The 19,528-nt window shown below is 43.8% G+C and overlaps 1 protein-coding gene across 3 annotated transcripts; it reads left to right on the forward strand.

The window, feature by feature from the left end:
• Positions 1-7,309: 7,309 nt before the first annotated feature.
• On the forward strand, positions 7,310-18,744 carry LOC121633000 (transmembrane protein 26-like). 3 transcript variants are annotated; one of them, XM_041974847.1, is made up of 6 exons: positions 7,310-7,569; positions 7,674-7,770; positions 7,876-7,959; positions 15,165-15,364; positions 15,442-15,521; positions 16,213-17,225. In XM_041974847.1, exons 1-6 carry the CDS (start codon positions 7,382-7,384, stop codon positions 16,338-16,340), a joined length of 777 nt encoding a protein of 258 aa, XP_041830781.1. In that variant the 5' UTR covers positions 7,310-7,381; the 3' UTR covers positions 16,341-17,225. The 3 variants fall into 3 exon arrangements, with proteins under 3 accessions (XP_041830781.1, XP_041830780.1, XP_041830779.1); XM_041974846.1 differs by lacking the exon at positions 16,213-17,225 and adding an exon at positions 17,234-18,744 and having other exon boundaries at positions 7,311-7,569; positions 15,448-15,521; XM_041974845.1 differs by lacking the exon at positions 16,213-17,225 and adding an exon at positions 17,234-18,743 and having other exon boundaries at positions 7,312-7,569.
• The last annotated feature ends 784 nt before the right edge of the window (positions 18,745-19,528 follow it).

Genomic DNA, 19,528 nt, shown 5'->3' on the forward strand with positions numbered 1-19,528 from the left:
ATGCTCAAAAGCAAACCCATCACACCAAAACAGTTGCTCATATGCTCAAAAGCAAACCCATCACACCAAAACAGTTGCTCATATGCTCAAAAGCAAACTCTGACACCAAAATACCACTCAAGGCCTGCAAAAATGTAAACACTACTGAGCATCATTAACCACATTACCAAAAAAATTGAAAGCACAATTTTCACAGTGTGAGACTGTTCTTTTTACAGTTTCACAACTGCCAGGATGCATTTGAGCAACCCTTATTTATTCTCAAATATGTTTTGGGCATTTTCTATAGATTTGTGCATTTCATGGGAATAGTTACATAATGCAGAAAATGCAGTAATATCACAACTCAATGCAAAAATGAGTACTAAACTCCATGGAGGATCCATTACACACAATAGATACTGTACAGTAACAATTGAGAACACAATGTTCAGGGTGCGATTTCTTTTATTACAGTACGTTGAAAATTGACACAGTATGTTGTATGTTGACACCGAAATCATGGAGAGGCATCACGTCGTCGGGCTGGGTCGGGCCACAGGACCTCATCAACGTCACAGGCAATATTGTCCATAGCCAAACAACGTGGGAAGAATGCCCTGGCATGCCGCACCCAGCCTTGGAACGCCTCCACAGCCACATCATCACAGGCCAGGTCCATAGCCCTGAGAAGGTTCTCTCTAGTGTAAGGTTGGCGGTCATAGACCTTCCACCGCCATGCTGAGAAGAGCTCCTCTATTGGGTTTAGGAACGGAGAGTAGGGTGGCAGACACACATTAATGAATTGCTGATTGATGTTAAACCACTCTCTGACCTGGATGCTGCGATGGAAGCTAACATTGTCCCAGAGGATGACGTATATGGGAAGATCAGCTGGCCCAGGAATCTGCTGGTCGTGGTGATCTGCTGGCCGAGCATTCAGGTGGTCATTGTCATGCAAAACATCTCTGAGCTCTCCTAGGAAGGTGAGGAGACGCTCAGTGTTGTAGGCACCAAGTTCAGCATGCCGGTGGAGAAGCCCTCTAGAACTCATGGCAGCGCAGAGAGTGATGTTTCCTCCACGTTGGCCGGGCACATCAACGATAGCTCTCTGTCCTATGATGTTACGGCCTCTCCTCCTCCTTTTTGTGAGGTTGAAGCCAGCCTCATCCACAAATATAAATTCATGGGGTCTGGCCATGGACTCCAACTGGAACATCCTCTGTGGAAACAAATAGCGTTTTCAGGTGTTCAGAAAGACAGTCAATAGAGCACATTACAGTACGACAGTATAGTATTGTATAGTATATAGACTCTGTCTATGGTTGTCAGGCTGACATTGTCAATGGTCGGAAAGTTCAAATTGTCACCAATGATCCTCTCCCGTATCTCCCGTAGTCTGATCACATTGTTCTCCCGAACCATATCCACAATGAGGACCTCTTGGGCTGGTGTGAATCTGGAAGCCCTCCCACCTGCAAATGGCAATCTTTCAACTCTAGAGAAACAAACATAGTCATTTGGTCAGAAATGGTCCTTGCAGTACACACTTTTACTGTAACCATGATTGCACTTGTCTGTATGTAGGTGCACTCCACTATACTACTGTATACTGTGAATATCTAGTGTAGTGACTAAAAAACTACTACATACAGTACCTGTTGTGTTCTCTGAAGGCCCGAATAATGGTGCCCACTGAGAATCTGCTGAGGTTTGGTTGGACTCGTTGTCCCGCTTCGGTCATTGTCATGCCGTGGACAATGACGTGGTCAATGACTGTTGCTCTCATTTCATCTGTAATGAAAATGCGTTGTCTTGCTTGCCCTCCTTCTCCTCTCGCTCCTTGGCCTGCTCCTCTTTGGACTGCTTCTCGCCCTCCTTGGCCCACTCCTCGGCCCGCTCCTCTCCCTCCTCGGCCCGCTCCTCTCCCTCCTCGGCCCGCTCCTCTCCCTCCTCGGCCCGCTCCTCTGCCTCCTTGACCTGCTCCTCTCCCTCCTCGGCCCGCTCCTCTGCCTCCTCTGACACGAACTCCTCTGCCTCCTCTGACACAAACTCCTCTCCCTCCTCTGACACAAACTCCTCTTCTTCTGTCTTCATCATCCATTTTTGTTTTTGAACTTTCAGCAAACTGCACTGACTTATATAGGTGTGGTCACATCATTTGCAATAGGTGTTTTCAATTATGAGTCGTTGTGTTTACTGATTGGCACCAGGTATGTTCATTGTGTTCAAGTTTTGCTGATTGTGGGTAGCATTTTGCATCACATGAGCTTCACAATGCATATTGGAGCAGAGTTATATGCAAAATGTGTTTTAGCACGGCAATTTTTGTTTTGAGTTTTGAGAAAAAGGGGATGGGTTTTGTGAACAGTGTCTACAGGTGAATTGTGTTTGTGGTTGTGGCAAAAGGGGGGGAGTTTTACTAAATGTGTTTAGGCAACTGGTCATTTGGTTTAGAGTACTGGGTTTTGTGTTTTGGCAATAGAGAAAAACTGTAAACCCTAGTTCCAACCACCCTGCAGACCTGTCCAGGGTGCCAGAGATTATCAGAACTGTGGTCAACCTAAGGAGGCCTGACGGAATGCAGATCCTCTAGGAACCACTGGAAACACAAATATCCTCCTCACTGTCTGAATGCGCCCCTCATCCACACTCCTTAAGCCTTGTAGCAGTTTGAGGCTTTGGAAGAGTTTCCTAAATAAAACATGTGGAGATTGTTCGTTTGGATACAGATGGAAACTGAGGAAGGATGGAGGGTCTAAAGCAGCACTTATGGGGAAGCAACATGGACCACAGGCTTGCTGTGACAGGCTAAAAACATCCTCCAGCTAACAGAGTGGTGAGCTGAAAGCACCCAGGATGCAGGAGGAACTTCTTTATTTATCATATAGCTGATAGTAAATACAGCGGGACAATAACTGAAGCTGGGCCACTAATATCTGACTATCACACGGTGTTGTTCATGCTGTGCAAAGAAACATCAGTTTGAAGGCAAACAAGCTTATGTATTATGGAAATCTGTTAAAATCCCACTGGAAACCTGCATTATTAATCAGAGTTAACTCTGTTAGAGCATCAGTCTTGTACTGCCCACAGAAATCATCAACTCTCTTCTTGTCCTGTATTGATGTTTATTATTTCAAATAAAATCTTAATTCTGTCTCCAGACATTATAATATGATTATTATATGAACACAGAGGTCGGCTGCTTCTTGCTGTTTTACACCCCTTTGCTAACAATGTCATGTGCTGCTCCAGCTCTGTACATTCATGGACCAGGAGGTCTCATGGTTTACGACTGATGGCAATCCATGTGTGGATTTTCCCCCATATATGAATCATGTAAAAATGCAAGTAACACTTTTCATTTCATTCCACAGTGTAGGATTTTTTAAATGCTAGATTAGATGTGTATGTGTGTATGTGTGAACCTAAAGTAGTTTAAATGAGAGGTTATATGTGTGTATGTGTTAGTCTAAAGTAGTTTAAATGAGAGGTTATATGTGTGTATGTGTTAGTCTAAAGTAGTTTAAATGAGAGGTTATATGTGTGTATGTGTTAGTCTAAAGTAGTTTAAATGAGAGGTTATGTGTATGCGTGAAACTAAAGTAGTTTAAACGAGAGGTTATATGTGTGTATGTGTTAGTCTAAAGTAGTTTAAATGAGAGGTTATATGTGTGTATGTGTTAGTCTAAAGTTTAAATGAGAGGTTATGTGTATGCGTGAAACTAAAGTAGTTTAAACGAGAGGTTATATGTGTGTATGTGTTAGTCTAAAGTAGTTTAAATGAGAGGTTATATGTGTGTATGTGTTAGTCTAAAGTTTAAATGAGAGGTTATGTGTATGCGTGAAACTAAAGTAGTTTAAACGAGAGTTTATATGTGTGTATGTGTTAGTCTAAAGTAGTTTAAATGAGAGGTTATATGTGTGTATGTGTTAGTCTAAAGTAGTTTAAATGAGAGGTTATATGTGTGTATGTGTTAGTCTAAAGTAGTTTAAATGAGAGGTTATGTGTATGCGTGAAACTAAAGTAGTTTAAACGAGAGGTTATATGTGTGTATGTGTTAGTCTAAAGTAGTTTAAACGAGAGGTTATATGTGTGTATGTGTTAGTCTAAAGTAGTTTAAATGAGAGGTTATATGTGTGTATGTGTTAGTCTAAAGTAGTTTAAACGAGAGTTTATATGTGTGTATGTGTTAGTCTAAAGTAGTTTAAATGAGAGGTTATATGTGTGTATGTGTTAGTCTAAAGTAGTTTAAATGAGAGGTTATATGTGTGTATGTGTTAGTCTAAAGCAGTTTAAATGAGAGGTTATATGTGTGTATGTGTTAGTCTAAAGTAGTTTAAATGAGAGGTTATATGTGTGTATGTGTTAGTCTAAAGTAGTTTAAATGAGAGGTTATATGTGTGTATGTGTTAGTCTAAAGTAGTTTAAATGAGAGGTTATATGTGTGTATGCGTGAAACTAAAGTAGTTTAAACGAGAGGTTATATGTGTGTATGTGTTAGTCTAAAGTAGTTTAAATGAGAGGTTATATGTGTGTATGTGTTAGTCTAAAGTAGTTTAAATGAGAGGTTATATGTGTGTATGCGTGAAACTAAAGTAGTTTAAATGAGAGGTTATATGTGTGTATGCGTGAAACAAAAGTAGTTTAAATGAGAGGTTATATGTGTGTATGCGTGAAACAAAAGTAGTTTAAATGAGAGGTTATATGTGTGTATGCGTGAAACTAAAGTAGTTTAAATGAGAGGTTATATGTGTGTATGCGTGAAACAAAAGTAGTTTAAATGAGAGGTTATATGTGTGTATGTGTTAGTCTAAAGTAGTTTAAACGAGAGGTTATATGTGTGTATGTGTTAGTCTAAAGTAGTTTAAATGAGAGGTTATATGTGTGTATGTGTTAGTCTAAAGTAGTTTAAATGAGAGGTTATATGTGTGTATGTGTTAGTCTAAAGTAGTTTAAATGAGAGGTTATATGTGTGTATGCGTGAAACTAAAGTAGTTTAAATGAGAGGGTATATGTGTGTATGCGTGAAACAAAAGTAGTTTAAATGAGAGGTTATATGTGTGTATGTGTTAGTCTAAAGTAGTTTAAATGAGAGGTTATATTTGTGTATGCGTGAAACTACAGTAGTGTAAATGAGAGGTTATATGTGTGTATGCGTGAAACAAAAGTAGTTTAAATGAGAGGTTATATGTGTGTATGTGTTAGTCTAAAGTAGTTTAAATGAGAGGTTATATGTGTGTATGTGTTAGTCTAAAGTAGTTTAAATGAGAGGTTATATGTGTGTATGTGTGAAACTAAAGTAGTTTAAATGAGAGGTTATATTTGTGTATGTGTTAGTCTAAAGTAGTTTAAATGAGAGATTATATGTGTGTATGTGTTAGTCTAAAGTAGTTTAAATGAGAGGTTATATGTGTGTATGTGTTAGTCTAAAGTAGTTAGGATCTAGAATCTGCTACAGCCAATGAGAACGGGTCCTTCCAGGTCCCTGCTTTGTCCATTGCCTAGCTTACAAAACCTAGACCTTGAACTTCCTCCCCGGGGTATTGCATCCATGAGGAACTTTTGTGTTTGTGTACACATCAACATTTGACATCATGTCTCTGGGATTCAAAACCTTCACACCTCAGTTTCCACAGGTAGTATCTTGACTTAATAAGAAAACAACCAAATTTCTCTCCTGGACTGGGTTTTACAAATACCAGTAGAGAATTACTCGTCTCACGTGTCAGGATACTGTTATTCTGCCTTTGGGGTATGACGTCAGCTTTGTACAGCTAGACACACAGTTAACAGCACGAAGAAGGAAAACTCCAGAAATATTCTTGAGGATTGATGTTTAGTCTTTTTGTTGTCTTTTCTTACTCAGTTTTATTTAATAGGTTTTTCCCATTTAAGTCTGTAATGAGACCAAGTTCTGTAATGAAGCAGACCTGTGAATGATTTCTGTACTGTTGCTCAAACTGGTCCGTCACTGAAACGGGTCTGACTAGGAAGTATGACTCAACGCAGCAGGGCGGAAAACGGTGGAAATAGAAACAAGCTGATGGCCTCCATCTCTGTCTGCCTCAAAACATTTTATAAATCCTGAGTGATACTAGCTGTACGCGTAGAGCTAGTAGAAACACCTCCAGCTTTATTAGCAGTTTTTTTGTCCATGGACATTTTTGACCATGAAGGCCACCAGAGGGTGTAAATGTGAGGAGGACACAAGGGTCCAGTCTCATCAGTAAACTCTATTTCCCATTAGGTGAAATCCTGATTTAGGTCTTCTGTCTGGTGGTGGTAGACTGGATCCTGGTGTGGTAGTAGGAGGATCAGCTCTGGTCTATTGTCTGGTGGTGGTGGTAGACTGGATCCTGGTGTGCCTAGCTCCACGGTGGGAGGTGTGGGGCTTCTGATACTGGGTCCGGGGTCTGATCTGTGTCCTTCCTCTTTACTAGAAGTCAGAAATATCTCCTTCCTCTTCATTCTTATATCTTCCTCTACTGAACCAGACTGGTTCCAGCATCCATTTCTGCACATTTTCATGCTGTAGCTTCTTTAAAACCAACTAGCCTCTTGTAAAAATGAAACTGGATCCTGTAGTGCTAGCTTAGTCAGCACTAAGTAACATGGATACTGAGGTTTGTTTTGAGCATCTTTATAGTTTATTTTCAGCTCCACTGTGAAAATCTTGATGGACTGAGTTGATGTGTAGTCCCTAAATACACTCACTGGAAACTAAACATGACCTGGTTTCCCCACATTATCTAAAAACTAATCTACTGCTAGCATAGAACTAGATTAGCACTGCTATGTAGCTTCATGCTAACATCAGGTTAATAGCCTTACATAATGTTAGTAGTTGTAACTGCACAGGGACTAAATTTGTTCTGTCAGTATTTTTAATGGATGAATAATTTGGAAAACTACTTCATAATTACTTCAAACTGGTGTAGTGATACTGGTGAGCCATGCAGGTCTGGAAAGAGGTTTCTGTCCTCCTCTCTCGGTGACCTGTCAATCATTTGAGATGACATGTCCAATCAGACCCCCCCCCCCCCAAGCTCCATCCCTGTAGACTTGTTAACAGAATGCATTCATTCATAGTTTGACTGTGCTTGTTATCTGGACTGTGGTGTTTCTCATGTGAACACGGCCTGATCCATCGACGCTCCTGCACTTTCCTCATTCACAACTGTTTTGAAACCATTATATTTTACAAACATGTAGACCGTGACGACACAGCTGCTGGATCAACATTAGAGTAAAGTGGAAAATAAACAGGTTCTGGGAGGCGAGTCTAAGCTTGTCTCGCACCCTTCTGTAGTAGCTAAACAGCTTCAGACGACATTCTTCCTCACAGTCTCCTGCTGGAGCTGGTCTCTCTGATTCTCCCCCTCTCAAACCTCTGACATGCTCTTTAAGTTCATCTCTGCTGTTGTGACCAGGGCTGTCTTCATCCTCGTCTCCCTCATCGGTGTGTGGAGAGTGGTGTGGGTGAAAAACAATGGACACTACTGGTTACTTACCATCCTCTACCTACCGCTGGTGGCTGAGATGATCCTAACCCTGAGGAGAAAGAAGGGGAATGATTACAAATGGTATGATGGTTCAACAGTTTCAAGCTGTAATCTGTAACAGGTTGTTAAAACAGAGAGTTTTAAATAATAAGAATGTTTGGTGAAGATGTCTTCTTTCCCTCCAGGTTTTCTCCAGCAGTATTTCTCTTCCTCATCAGTATTATTCCATCTATATGGATTTTAGAGATTCATCACCAAGAAAACAAATCTGCAGACTCCAGAGTACCAATCCATCATTTATCATTTATATTGTTTTACTGTTCAGTTAAACATGAAGATATTTTAAAATAAGAAATATTTCACATTAATCCCTCTTCATCTTTCTAGTGTAATAAACTTGACTCATCTGAAAATTTTGAGAGGCTTTTCAAACTCAGGAGCAACTCAACCAGCGTCATGGAGAGATTAGAGGTAGGTTTCAATATATTTCATTAATGATGACTTTTACATGGAAGAAACTTCATTATGAAGCAGCATACTTGGAATGGTGGTTAGATTGAACAGAATCAGGTTTATGTGGTGTTATTTTTCAGTTTTCTGTGAAATAACAGAATGAGGGTGATTTTTAGTTTTCAGCTTATTGAAAGACACCTTTCTACTCAGTTATTGACAGTTTTTTTTCTGTAATCCAGGTCATAGTATTTTTCTTTTTGGTGTTCTTACATGTCGAGACAGTGGGGCTGTGTTTGGTAATATGGGTTCACCTCAAAGAGGCCTCTGTGAGGCTTGAACTGTAACTGCATTCATAGAGCTGGTGAGTTTTAGTGAAACAACCTGCCCTAAACAAAAAGTCCACTCAGAAGCATCACATTTCTTCTCTCCATGCTTTATAGAAGAATATTTTAGCACATCTTAATTCTCATTAAACTTTTCACAGAGTATATTCATTTTTTCTTTAAGCTCTCCCTGCATGATGTTTAAATTGAAACTTCCTCCTCTCAGGACCACATCAGTCATCAAAATGACAAATATTAAACCTCCTGAAATGAATTTGACATTGAAGTTTAAGACTACATGGAAAACTGAGCTCGATCAAATATGAACACATTCTTTTTCATCTTTGTTCTTGTAGCAATGACAGCAACATTAATAATAATTATTATATGAATATGACTAATAGTAATGTGTTTTCTTATTCTTAAATAATTAAAATAACTATAATAAAAATAATAATAATAATTATTATTATAGATTATTATATATATATATAAATAAGAATTATTGTTTTCTTTAAACGTGAAAGAGGAAAGCCTTACAGAGCCCTGTTTGAGATGACATGAGCACAGCCCGACCCGTCTCAGCTCCTGGACTTTCCTCAGTCTGAAGGACCTCTCTGGCTCAAACAAGGTGCAGAGTAATTTATTTGAAAGGTGCAAAATCAACCCTGAAAACTCCTTCTCTGCAAACTGTCCCCTGAATGGGACCTTTTTAGGGGGTCACCTGTCTCAGCAGAAGAAAACATAGACCCTGAATCTGTTGTGAAGGCAAGACAAGTTTATCTGTACGTCACATTTCATGTACAAGACTATTCAAAGTGCTTTACATGAAACATTACAAGCATTACAGTGGGGTCCAGCAAGCAAAAACAAGTAAATTTAAAAGCAACATAAAAAGTGAGGACTGGAGTTCTAGGAACTACTTTCCTGGTCTTAGTGAGGACTGGAGTTCTAGGAACTACTTTCCTGATCTTAGTGAGGACTGGAGTTCTAAGATATACGTTCCTGGTCTTAGTGAGGGCTGGAGTTCTAGGATCTATGTTCCTGGTCTTAGTGAGGACTGAAGTTCTAGGATCAACTTCCCTGGTCTTAGTGAGGACTGGAGTTCTAGGAACTACTTTCCTGATCTTAGTGAGGACTGGAGTTCTAAGATATACGTTCCTGGTCTTAGTGAGGGCTGGAGTTCTAGGATCTATGTTCCTGGTCTTAGTGAGGACTGAAGTTCTAGGATCTACTTCCCTGGTCTTAGTGAGGACTGGAGTTCTATGATCTACTTTCCTGGTCTTAGTGAGGACTGGAGTTCTAGGATCAGTGTTCCTGGTCTTAGTGCGGACTGGAGTTCTAGGACTAATGTTCCTGGTCTTAGTGAGGACTGGAGTTCTAAGATATACTTTCCTGGTCTTAGTGAGGGCTGGAGTTCTAGGATCTACTTTCCTGGTCTTAGTGAGGACTGAAGTTCTAGGATCTACTTTCCTGGTCTTAGTGAGGACTGAAGTTCTAGGATCTACTTTCCTGGTCTTAGTGAGGACTGGAGTTCTAGAAACTACTTTCCTGATCTTAGTGAGGACTGGAGTTCTAAGATATACGTTCCTGATCTTAGTGAGGACTGGAGTTCTAGGATCTATGTTCCTGGTCTTAGTGAGGACTGAAGTTCTAGGATCTACTTCCCTGGTCTTAGTGAGGACTGGAGTTCTATGATCTACATTCCTGGTCTTAGTGAGGACTGGAGTTCTAGGATCAATGTTCCTGGTCTTAGTGCGGACTGGAGTTCTAGGATCAATGTTCCTGGTCTTAGTGAGGACTGGAGTTCTAAGATATACTTTCCTGGTCTTAGTGAGGGCTGGAGTTCTAGGATCTACTTTCCTGGTCTTAGTGAGGACTGAAGTTCTAGGATCTACTTTCCTGGTCTTAGTGAGGACTGGAGTTCTAGGATCAATGTTCCTGGTCTTAGTGCGGACTGGAGTTCTAGGATCAATGTTCCTGGTCTTAGTGAGGACTGGAGTTCTAAGATATACTTTCCTGGTCTTAGTGAGGGCTGGAGTTCTAGGATCTACTTTCCTGGTCTTAGTGAGGACTGAAGTTCTAGGATCTACTTTCCTGGTCTTAGTGAGGACTGGAGTTCTAGGATCAATGTTCCTGGTCTTAGTGCGGACTGGAGTTCTAGGATCAATGTTCCTGGTCTTAGTGAGGACTGGAGTTCTAAGATATACTTTCCTGGTCTTAGTGAGGGCTGGAGTTCTAGGATCTACTTTCCTGGTCTTAGTGAGGACTGAAGTTCTAGGATCTACTTTCCTGGTCTTAGTGAGGACTGGAGTTCTTGGATCTATTCCCCTGGTCTTAGTGAGGGCTGGAGTTCTAGGATCTACTTTCCTGGTCTTAGTGAGGACTGGAGTTCTAAGATATACTTTCCTGGTCTTATTGAGGACTGGAGCTCTAGGATCTACTTTCCTGGTCTTAGTGAGGACTGGAGGAGCAGCGTTCTGGACTACCTGCAGCTGTCTGATGGCCTTTTTAGGGAGACCTGTGAGGACAGCATTACAGTAGTCCAGTCCACTAAAGATAAATGCATGGACCAGTTTTTCTAAATCCTGCTGAGTCATCAGTCCTTTAATCCTGCAGATGTTCTTTAAGTGACTTCACAGCTTTCTTAATATAACTGCTAAAATCCAGCATCCAAGGTCTGAGTCCAGGACTACTCCCAGGTCTGAGTCCAGGACTACTCTTAGGTCTGAGTCCAGGACATTTCGCAGGTCTGAGTCCAGGACCATTCCCAGGTCTGAGTCCAGGACTACTCCCAGGTCTGAGTCCGGGACTATTCACAGGTCTGAGTCCAGGACTATTCTCAGGTCTGAGTCCAGGACTACTCCCAGGTCTGAGTCCAGCACTACTTCCAGGTCTGAGTCCAGGACTACTCCCAGGTCTGAGTCAGGGACTACTCCCAGATTTCTGGCTTGGTTGTTGGTTTTAAACGTCACTGTTTGAAGCAGAGTGTTGACTTTAAAAAAAAAATAATAATTTTTGCGCTCTAGTGGCCTTTGTTTTAAGGAAGATCTAAAACATCCAATCTTTAATGTTATTAATGCATCTGATCAGTGTTTGGATTGGAAAAACAAACAAAATAAACAAATTACATAATCATCTCCTGGTGAGATAGTTATGTAATTTGTTTGTTTTCCATAATGTGAGCGAGTGGTAGCATGTAGATGTTAAACAGCAGTAGCCCCATGATGGAGCCTTGGGGAACCCCACAGGTTATTTATGTTGACTCAGATTTATAGTTACCTGTAGACACAATGTAGTCCCTGTCTTTTAAATAGGAGTCAAACCAATTCAGTACTGGTCCAGAAAGTCCAGCCCCGTTTTTTAGCTGACCAAGTAAGATATTCTGGTGGATCCAGTAGTATCAAGACTAAAATGTTAATGCTATCTGTGTGCAGGCAGATATCATTGAAGACCTCTACTACAGTCACAGTGCTGTGGCATCACTGAAAACCGGACTTGTCAACATCAGAACAGTTATTAGTGTCAGGAGGTTGTGTAACTGGTGAACGACCATTTGTTTTCTGTTATTTTACTAAATTACTATGTTGTCGGGGGCTCATGCCCCTGGTAGGGTCACCCATGGCAAACATGTGTCCAAGATTTCCCTTGCTTGGATGTGTGTCACCGGGGCCCCCCTCTGAAGCCAGGCCTGGAGGTGGGGCACGGAGGTGAGAACTTGGTGGCCGGGCCTTTGCCCACGGGGCCTGGTCGGGCTCAACCCGAAAGGGTGACGTGGGCCTCCCATCCCATGGGCTCACCTTCTGAAAGAGGGGCCATAGGGGTCAGGTGCAGTGTGAGCTGGGGGGCTGCCAGAGGCTGGGACCCTGGCGGTCTGATCCTCTACTGCAAAAGCTAGCGGTAGGGACGTGGAATATCACCTCTCTGGCGGGGAAGGAGCCTGAGCTGGTGCGCGAGGTTGAACGGTTCCGGCTAGGTATAGTTGGACTCACCTCGACGCGCAGCTTGGACTCTAGAACCACTGTCCTTGAGAAGGGCTGGACCCTCTTCCATTCTGGAGTTGCCCCCGGTGAGAGGCGCCGAGCAGGTGTGGGCATGCTCATTGCCCCCCAACTTGGCGCCTGTACATTGGGGTTTACCCCGGTGGACGAAAGGGTAGCCTCCCTCTGCCTTCGGGCAGGGGGACGGGTCCTGACTGTTGTTTGAGCTCATGCACCAAATAGCAGTTCAGAATACCCACCTTTTTTGGAGTCCTTAGGGGGGGTGTTGGAGAGCACTCCTTCCGGGGACTCCCTTGTTCTGTTGGGGGACTTCAATGCTCACATGGGTAATGACAGCGAGACCTAGAGGGGCGTGATTGGGAGGAATGGCCCCCCGATCTAAATCTGATTGGTGTTTTGTTGTTGGACTTCTGTGCTCGTCATGGATTGTCCATAACGAACACCTTGTTCAGACATAAGAGTGTCCACATGTGCACTTGGCACCAGGACACTCTAGGCCGCAGTTCGATGATTGACTTTGTAGTCGTGTCGTTGGACTTGGGGCCGCATGTCCTGGACACTCGTGTGAAGAGAGGGGCAGAGCTGTCAACTGATCACCACCTGGTGGTGAGTTGTCTCAGATGGTGGGGGAGGATGCAAGTCAGGCCCGGCAGACCCAAGCGCGTTGTGAGGGTCTGCTGGGAACGTCTGGCAGAGTCCCCTGTCAGAAAGAGCTTCAACTCCCATCTCCGGCAGAGCTTCAACCATGTCCCGGGAGAGGTGGGGGACATTGAGTCCGAGTGGGCTGTGTTCCGTGCCCCTATTGTCGAGGCAGCCAGCCGCAGCTGTGGCCGTAAGGTCGTCGGTGCCTGTCGTGGTGGTAACCCCGAACTCGTTGGTGGACACCAGTAGTGAACGATGCAGTCAAGCTGAAGAAGGATTCCTACTGGACTTTTTTGGCCTGTGGGACTCCAGAGGCAGCTGATGGATATTGGAGGGCTAAGCAGAGCATGGCTTCGGCGGTCGCTTAGGCAAAAACTCGGGCATGGGAGGAGTTTAGAGAGGCCATGGAGAATGACTTCGAGGAGATTCTGGTCCACCATCTGGCGACTCAGAAGGGGAAAGCAGTCAACACTGTGAACAGTGGGGATGGGGGGCCGCTAACCTCGACTTGGGACGTTATGAGGCGGTGGAGGGAATACTTCGAAGACTTTCGCAGGTCGCTGAGATGGTTAAAAAGCTCCTCGGTGGCAAGGCCCTGGGGGTGGATGAGGTCCGCCCAGAGTTCCTTAAGGCTCTGGATGCTGTAGGGCTGTCTTGGCTGACACGCCTCTGCATCATCGCGTGGAAGTCAGGGACAGTTTCCCTGGACTGGCAGACTGGGGTGGTGGTCCCCCTCTTCAAAAAGGGGGACCGGAGGGTGTGCTCCAACTACAGGGGGATCACACTCCTCAGCCTCCCCGGTAAGGTCTATTCAGGGGTTCTGGAGAGGAGGGTCCGTCGGATAGTCGAACCTCGGATTGAGGAGGAGCAGTGTGGTTTTCGTCCCAGTCGTGGAACAGTGGACCAGCTCTGCACCCTCTTCAGGGTCTTTGAGGTGGCATGGGAGTTTGCCCAATCAATCTACATGTGCTTTGTGGACTTGGAGAAGGCATTCGACCGTGTTCCCCAGGGACTCTTGTGGGGGGTACTCCGGGAATATGGAGTGCCAGACCCACTTGTACGAGCTGTCCTGTCTCTGTACGACTGGTATCAGAGCTTGGTCTACATCGCTGGCAGTAAATCAGAATCGTTTCCAGTACAGGTTGGACTCCACCAAGGCTGCCCTTTGTCACCGATTCTGTTCATAACTTTTATGGACAGAATTTCTAGGTGCAGCTGAGGTGTTCAGGGGATCTGGTTCGGTGGCCTCAGGATTGGGTCTTAGTTGGGGAGAATCAGCACCTCCAAGTCCGAGACCATGGTCCTCAGCCGGAAAAGGGTGGAGTGCTCTCTCCGGGTAGGGTCCTGTCCCAAGTGGAGGAGTTCACGTATCTCGGGGTCTTGTTCACGAGTCAGGGAAGGATGGAGCGGGAGATCGACAGGCGGATCGGTGCGGCGTCTGCAGTGATGCGGACTCGTGGTGAAGAAGGAGCTGTGCAAAGCTCTCGACTTATTGGTCGATCTACGTTCCTACCCTCACCTATGGTCACAAGCTGTGGGTAGTGACTGAAAGAACGAGATCGCAAACACAAGCGGCCGAAATGAGTTTTCTCTGCAGGGTGGCCGGGCTCTCCCTTAGAGATAGGGTGAGAAGCTCGGTGATCCGGGAGGGGCTCAGAGTAGAGCCGCTGCTCCTCCACATCGAGAGGAGCCAGATGAGGTGGCTCGGGCATCTGGTCAGGATGCCTCCTGGACACCTCCCTGGTGAGGTGTTCTGGGCCCGTCCCACCAGAAAGAGGCCCCGGGGAAGACCCAGGACCCACTTGACAGACTAAATCTCTCGGCTGGCCTGGGAATGCCTCGGGATCCCTCCGGATGAGCTGGTGAATGTGGCCGGAGAGAGGGAAGTCTGGGTTTCCCTGCTTAGGCAGCTGCCCCCACGACCCGACTCCGGATAAGAGGAAGAAAATGGATGGATGGATGGATTTTACTAAATGTAGGCAAACTTCCTGAATGGACCAAACCTGCAGGAAAAGGTAACAATTTTTCAAATCGTTAACAAACAATGAAAACAATTATGTAAACCTATTGGTCTGCTGGTGCCGTCTCTGATGGTTACCATGGTGACAGGTGAAGCAGAATTGAGCCTTTAATGTTTTGCTGAAGGCATCTGGACCACTGGGTTGGTACACTGTGCAGTCATTTGTTTCCACTCTTTAAATGTCATCTGCACACATGAAACTTTGTCTGAACCAGATGTGCTGTGTTTCCTGCGTAGGTTCCTCTGACCACCGTCTGTGCCAATGACTGGATCCTGGCCTTACATCAGATCCTGCTGATCTTACTGATTTTGGGAAAATGGCTGCTGCCAGCAACCGGAGAGCTGACCAGAGACCAGCTGTCTCAGTTACTGCTCATCTTTGTGGGCACAGCAGCCGACATCCTGGAATTCACCTCTGAAACCATTTCTGACATCAGGTGAGTGGAACGGAGGAAAAGGAGAGATAAAAAAGCCATTTTATTGTTTTGTTAAAAGTCTCTTTGTCTGTGTGCAGCAACAGTAGTCCAGCTATGGTCTACGTAATTCTGAGTGTGTGGACTTGGAGCATGCTGCAGTTTCCTCTGCACCTCTCAGGTATGATTCAGAAGATGATCTGCAGTCAGGCAGAGACTTAGTAGTGAACCCCAGCCAGATAATGGTGAAGTTTACTAATGTTTCCAGAATAATTTTATTTAATGTTCATTTTTCCGTTTTTTGAACATTTTTGATCTTCATTAGCCTTTTTCCAGAAAACATTATAACAGTTAAAGGACAGAAATATAACATATAAGCTCTTTCAGGCAACAGCGAAGTCTTAGACACGTGAGCACTTTCATTCACTGACAACATTTGACACAGGAAAATATAAGGTCTTTTTTACAAATTAAAGGCTAACACATTAGAAACAGCTTTGAGTCCTAAAGTTCAGGTTTTAGCATTACTGTTACAAGACTAATGCACTTAAACACTTAATTAAAACAAACATGCTAAAGAACACATAGATAGATAGATAGATAGATAGATAGATAGATAGATAGATAGATAGATAGATAGATAGATACATAGATAGATAGATAGATAAAAACTTTATTAATCCCCAAAGGGGAAATTCAGGTGTCCGGCAGCAAACACAATCACCAAAACCACGCACACACATAAATAAGTATAAAAAGTGTACCAATACAAATACAATGCACAGATAAAAAAGTAATTAGTTCAGACATATCTGTTGACCAGCCTAATAGCTGAAGGAATGAACTACTTTTTAAACCATTCTGTCCTGCAGCGCAGCGAGAGGAGCCTGTTGCTACGGTTACTCCGCTGGTTTGTTATTGCCACATGCAGATTCAGAGAATCAGGAGGAATCTCTGTGTGCATGGGACAAGGCTGGATGCTGGTGATCTTCTGCATTAAAAGCAGACATGATTCCCTACTGGAAACCACTGCATGGACTCAGGAAGACTTCCAGAAACCACTGTCTGTGAACACAGTTCACCCTGAAACCCACAAATGTAGAGAAGAAGCCAGATGTGAACAGGATCCAGAACCAGCTTCTTCCGTCTTCTCTGGACCAAAGCTCAGACCAAAGAGGAGAGGGGGCATCCAGGAGGATTATCAGTGGACAGGCTGGCAGGCTGCTTATTCCAGGAGCAGGACTCTCAGAGAGTTGGCAGCTCAACTGAATAGTTGAGCAAGAAGGATCTTGTCAGAAAACAAAACAAAACAAAACAAAAACAGCTCAGGGATAATCTGATTAAACATGTAGCTGCATCTCCTGCTCACGAAAACAACCCACAACTCCTAACGGCTCAGCAAGAAACTCCAGTGAAATCTTACTGTTTTTAGTTTCAAGATGATGAAAAAGATCTCATTTATACAGGCTACCACAGAAAATTCAGAAAAATCCAAGTTTTGGCTTCTTTACGTGCCTGAATGTAAGCTAAGAGGACATGCTGCTTCTCAGAGAACTGGTCTGAACACACATCTCTGGAAGCCCAGGTTTCCATGTTCTCAACCTGGCCTTCCAGAGATGGTCAGATGTTTTAAAGTTGACCACTACAACTCTGAGATTCTCTTCTGTTGTTCTGTTTTGTACCAACAACCTAAAAGCTGACTGTATGTAACTATAAACGTCTTTTTGTTTGTCCAAAACTGGTTTCTCTCGTAACTGAGACAGTGTCTCAGTGGGACTACCTGTTTAAATAGAGGTTAAATAAACATGAAATTAAAAGGATGAAAGACTCATCAACAGGAAGGAAAGAATGAAAACTGTCAGTTTAAACTGAGTTTGTCCTGGATCTCCACAGTGATGGACTCATCGTCAGAGGACCAGCCTGAACCCGCCCCGTCTCGGCCCTGTCACCTCCGGGCTGATATCTGGAGCATCATGGAGGCTTTGCTCATCCAGGATGGACCTTTCTTGGTTGTTCGCCTCGTCGTCATGATCCGCTTCAAAGTTGTGCACCAGATGCTGATCTTCTTTGTCATTAAGAACTTCCTGGTTGTTGTGTTGAACGTCTACAGGTTGCAGGTCCTCAGCTGTGACACTTCCAGCTCGGACGGCTTGTAAAACACATTAACATGAAGCCATGCCAGAAATCTAGTTATTCACCTTTTTAAATACAGCCCATAAATTGTTGTTGCGTTATGTGTGTGTTCAGAATTGGGACGGAGGTGTGGTAAAAACTGTGTCCTTTAGCTCAGTGGTTCCCAACCTGGGGTCTGGGACCCCCCAAGGGGGTCACCCAAAGAGCACAGGGGGGTTGCTGAGGCTTTGACCATTCAGGACCATTGTGATTAATGTCCACACATTGTCCCCATGTCTCTGTCTGTCTGTCTGTCTGCCAACAACATATAACCAGAAATGTCAGAAACGGAATAAAGGAACAAGTGATCCTGTTGGAGGGGTGGTCCAGATCTCCGTCTGGATCCAGGAATGTTTTAAACGATTCTTTTGTATGAGGAGATGGGGACCTCCTTCGAACTTCTAACTCCAAAATAATGCCCACAATCACTGGTATAAACAATAAATACAATGGCTTGGTGGAGGTCTGCACTCTCTGAGTGCTTCTAGTTTTTTCTTTCTTTCTTTCTTTTTTTTTATTAAGCTGTACAGATTCGTAAAGGTTGGAAAAATGATGATACATTTTTTTATAAGTGCTTTACATTGTACTGGTGGTAGTCTGGAAATGATTTATCTTGATCTCAGTTGGCATTTTAACAGAGGTGTGAACATTTTTTTCTCCTCTGGGTCATCAGTGATGGAGGAAACTGCTGCTTGTCTGTGTCCCTGGACCAGAACCAAAGCTCCAGCATCGTCTCCCCGTCCAGGCGTTGCTGGTCCATCACCTCCATCCAGTCCTCTACAGCGCAGGACTTCTTCTCTGGAGCCTGCTGCTTTCTGACCTGCTCGACTGATTTCTTTTCTTCCTTTTCTGCTTCTCGTCACGTTTCTTTGAGTCTGGCGTTCGGTTCATCTGGATCTTTAACAACTTCCTTCCTTTCTTTGTTACTCCAGATGTTAGACCAGCTGACTGGACAGATCTTTTTTTTTTATTATTAAATTATCTTTGTAAAGGGTTTTAAAGTCCTTTCTGATGTGTCACTGTTTTATCTGTTAGAACTTTATGGGCCATGTTTCTGTCAATCATCAGGTGCAACAACTCCCCCAAATGAAAATGTTTTACACTTTCATTTAAAATATTCCTTTATGTGTATGTAAAATAAAACGTTTCCTGTGTTTAACTCAAACAAAGCTGGTAATTACAGTCATTTTTTAATAAACTAGATGTTCAGCTGATCAGTTTAGTGTCATTTCTGTGATTTTTATCCTTTTGTTTTTTGTAACTTTCAGTAATATTGAACTCTTTCTTTTTTCATTTTTGATTTTACAGTCCTGAATAATCGGTGTAATGTAAGGTAAACATGCAGGATTCCTCTCACACGAGCTGATAAATCCTGTAAATCTGCTTTATGGGTGAAAAGAAACCGACTTTCACTACTTGGTGTTAAAAGGTTTAATTGATCTGATTCAGCCTCTGATCAACCAACAATAAATTAATATTAAAGAACTTCTCTCTTCCCTCCTCCTCCTCCCCCCTTATTTTTCTCTCTTCCCTGTTCTTGCCCCTCCTCCCTATCGCCTCCCTACTCTTCCTGCTCCTCCTCTTCATCTTCCCCTCCCTCTTTTTCTCTCTCTCTCTCGCTCTCCCACCCTCGTCTTCCTCCCTCTGCTCCTCCCCCGTGTAACTCCTCCTCATTTTCCTCTCCCTCCCCCATTCCTCCTCCCTCCTCCTCATCTTCCTCTCTCCTCCCTGTGCTCCTCCCTCCTCCTCATCTTCCTCTCTTTCCTCCCTACTCTTCCTCCCCCAGCTCCTCTTCCTTCTCCCTCCCCCCTGCTCCTCCTCTGTCCTCCTCATCTTCCTCTCCCTCCCCCTTACTCCTTCTCCCTTCTCCTCATCTTCATCTCTTTCCTCCCTACTCTTCCTCTCCCTGCTCCTCTTCCTCTCCCACCCCTCTGCTCCTCCTCCGTCCTCTTCATCTTCCTCTCGCTTCCCACTACCTCTCCTCTTCATCTTCCTCTCCCGCCCCTTTACTCCTCC

The sequence above is a fragment of the Melanotaenia boesemani genome, chromosome 21 (genome assembly GCF_017639745.1).
Source record: "Melanotaenia boesemani isolate fMelBoe1 chromosome 21, fMelBoe1.pri, whole genome shotgun sequence".
Lineage (NCBI taxonomy): Eukaryota > Metazoa > Chordata > Actinopteri > Atheriniformes > Melanotaeniidae > Melanotaenia > Melanotaenia boesemani.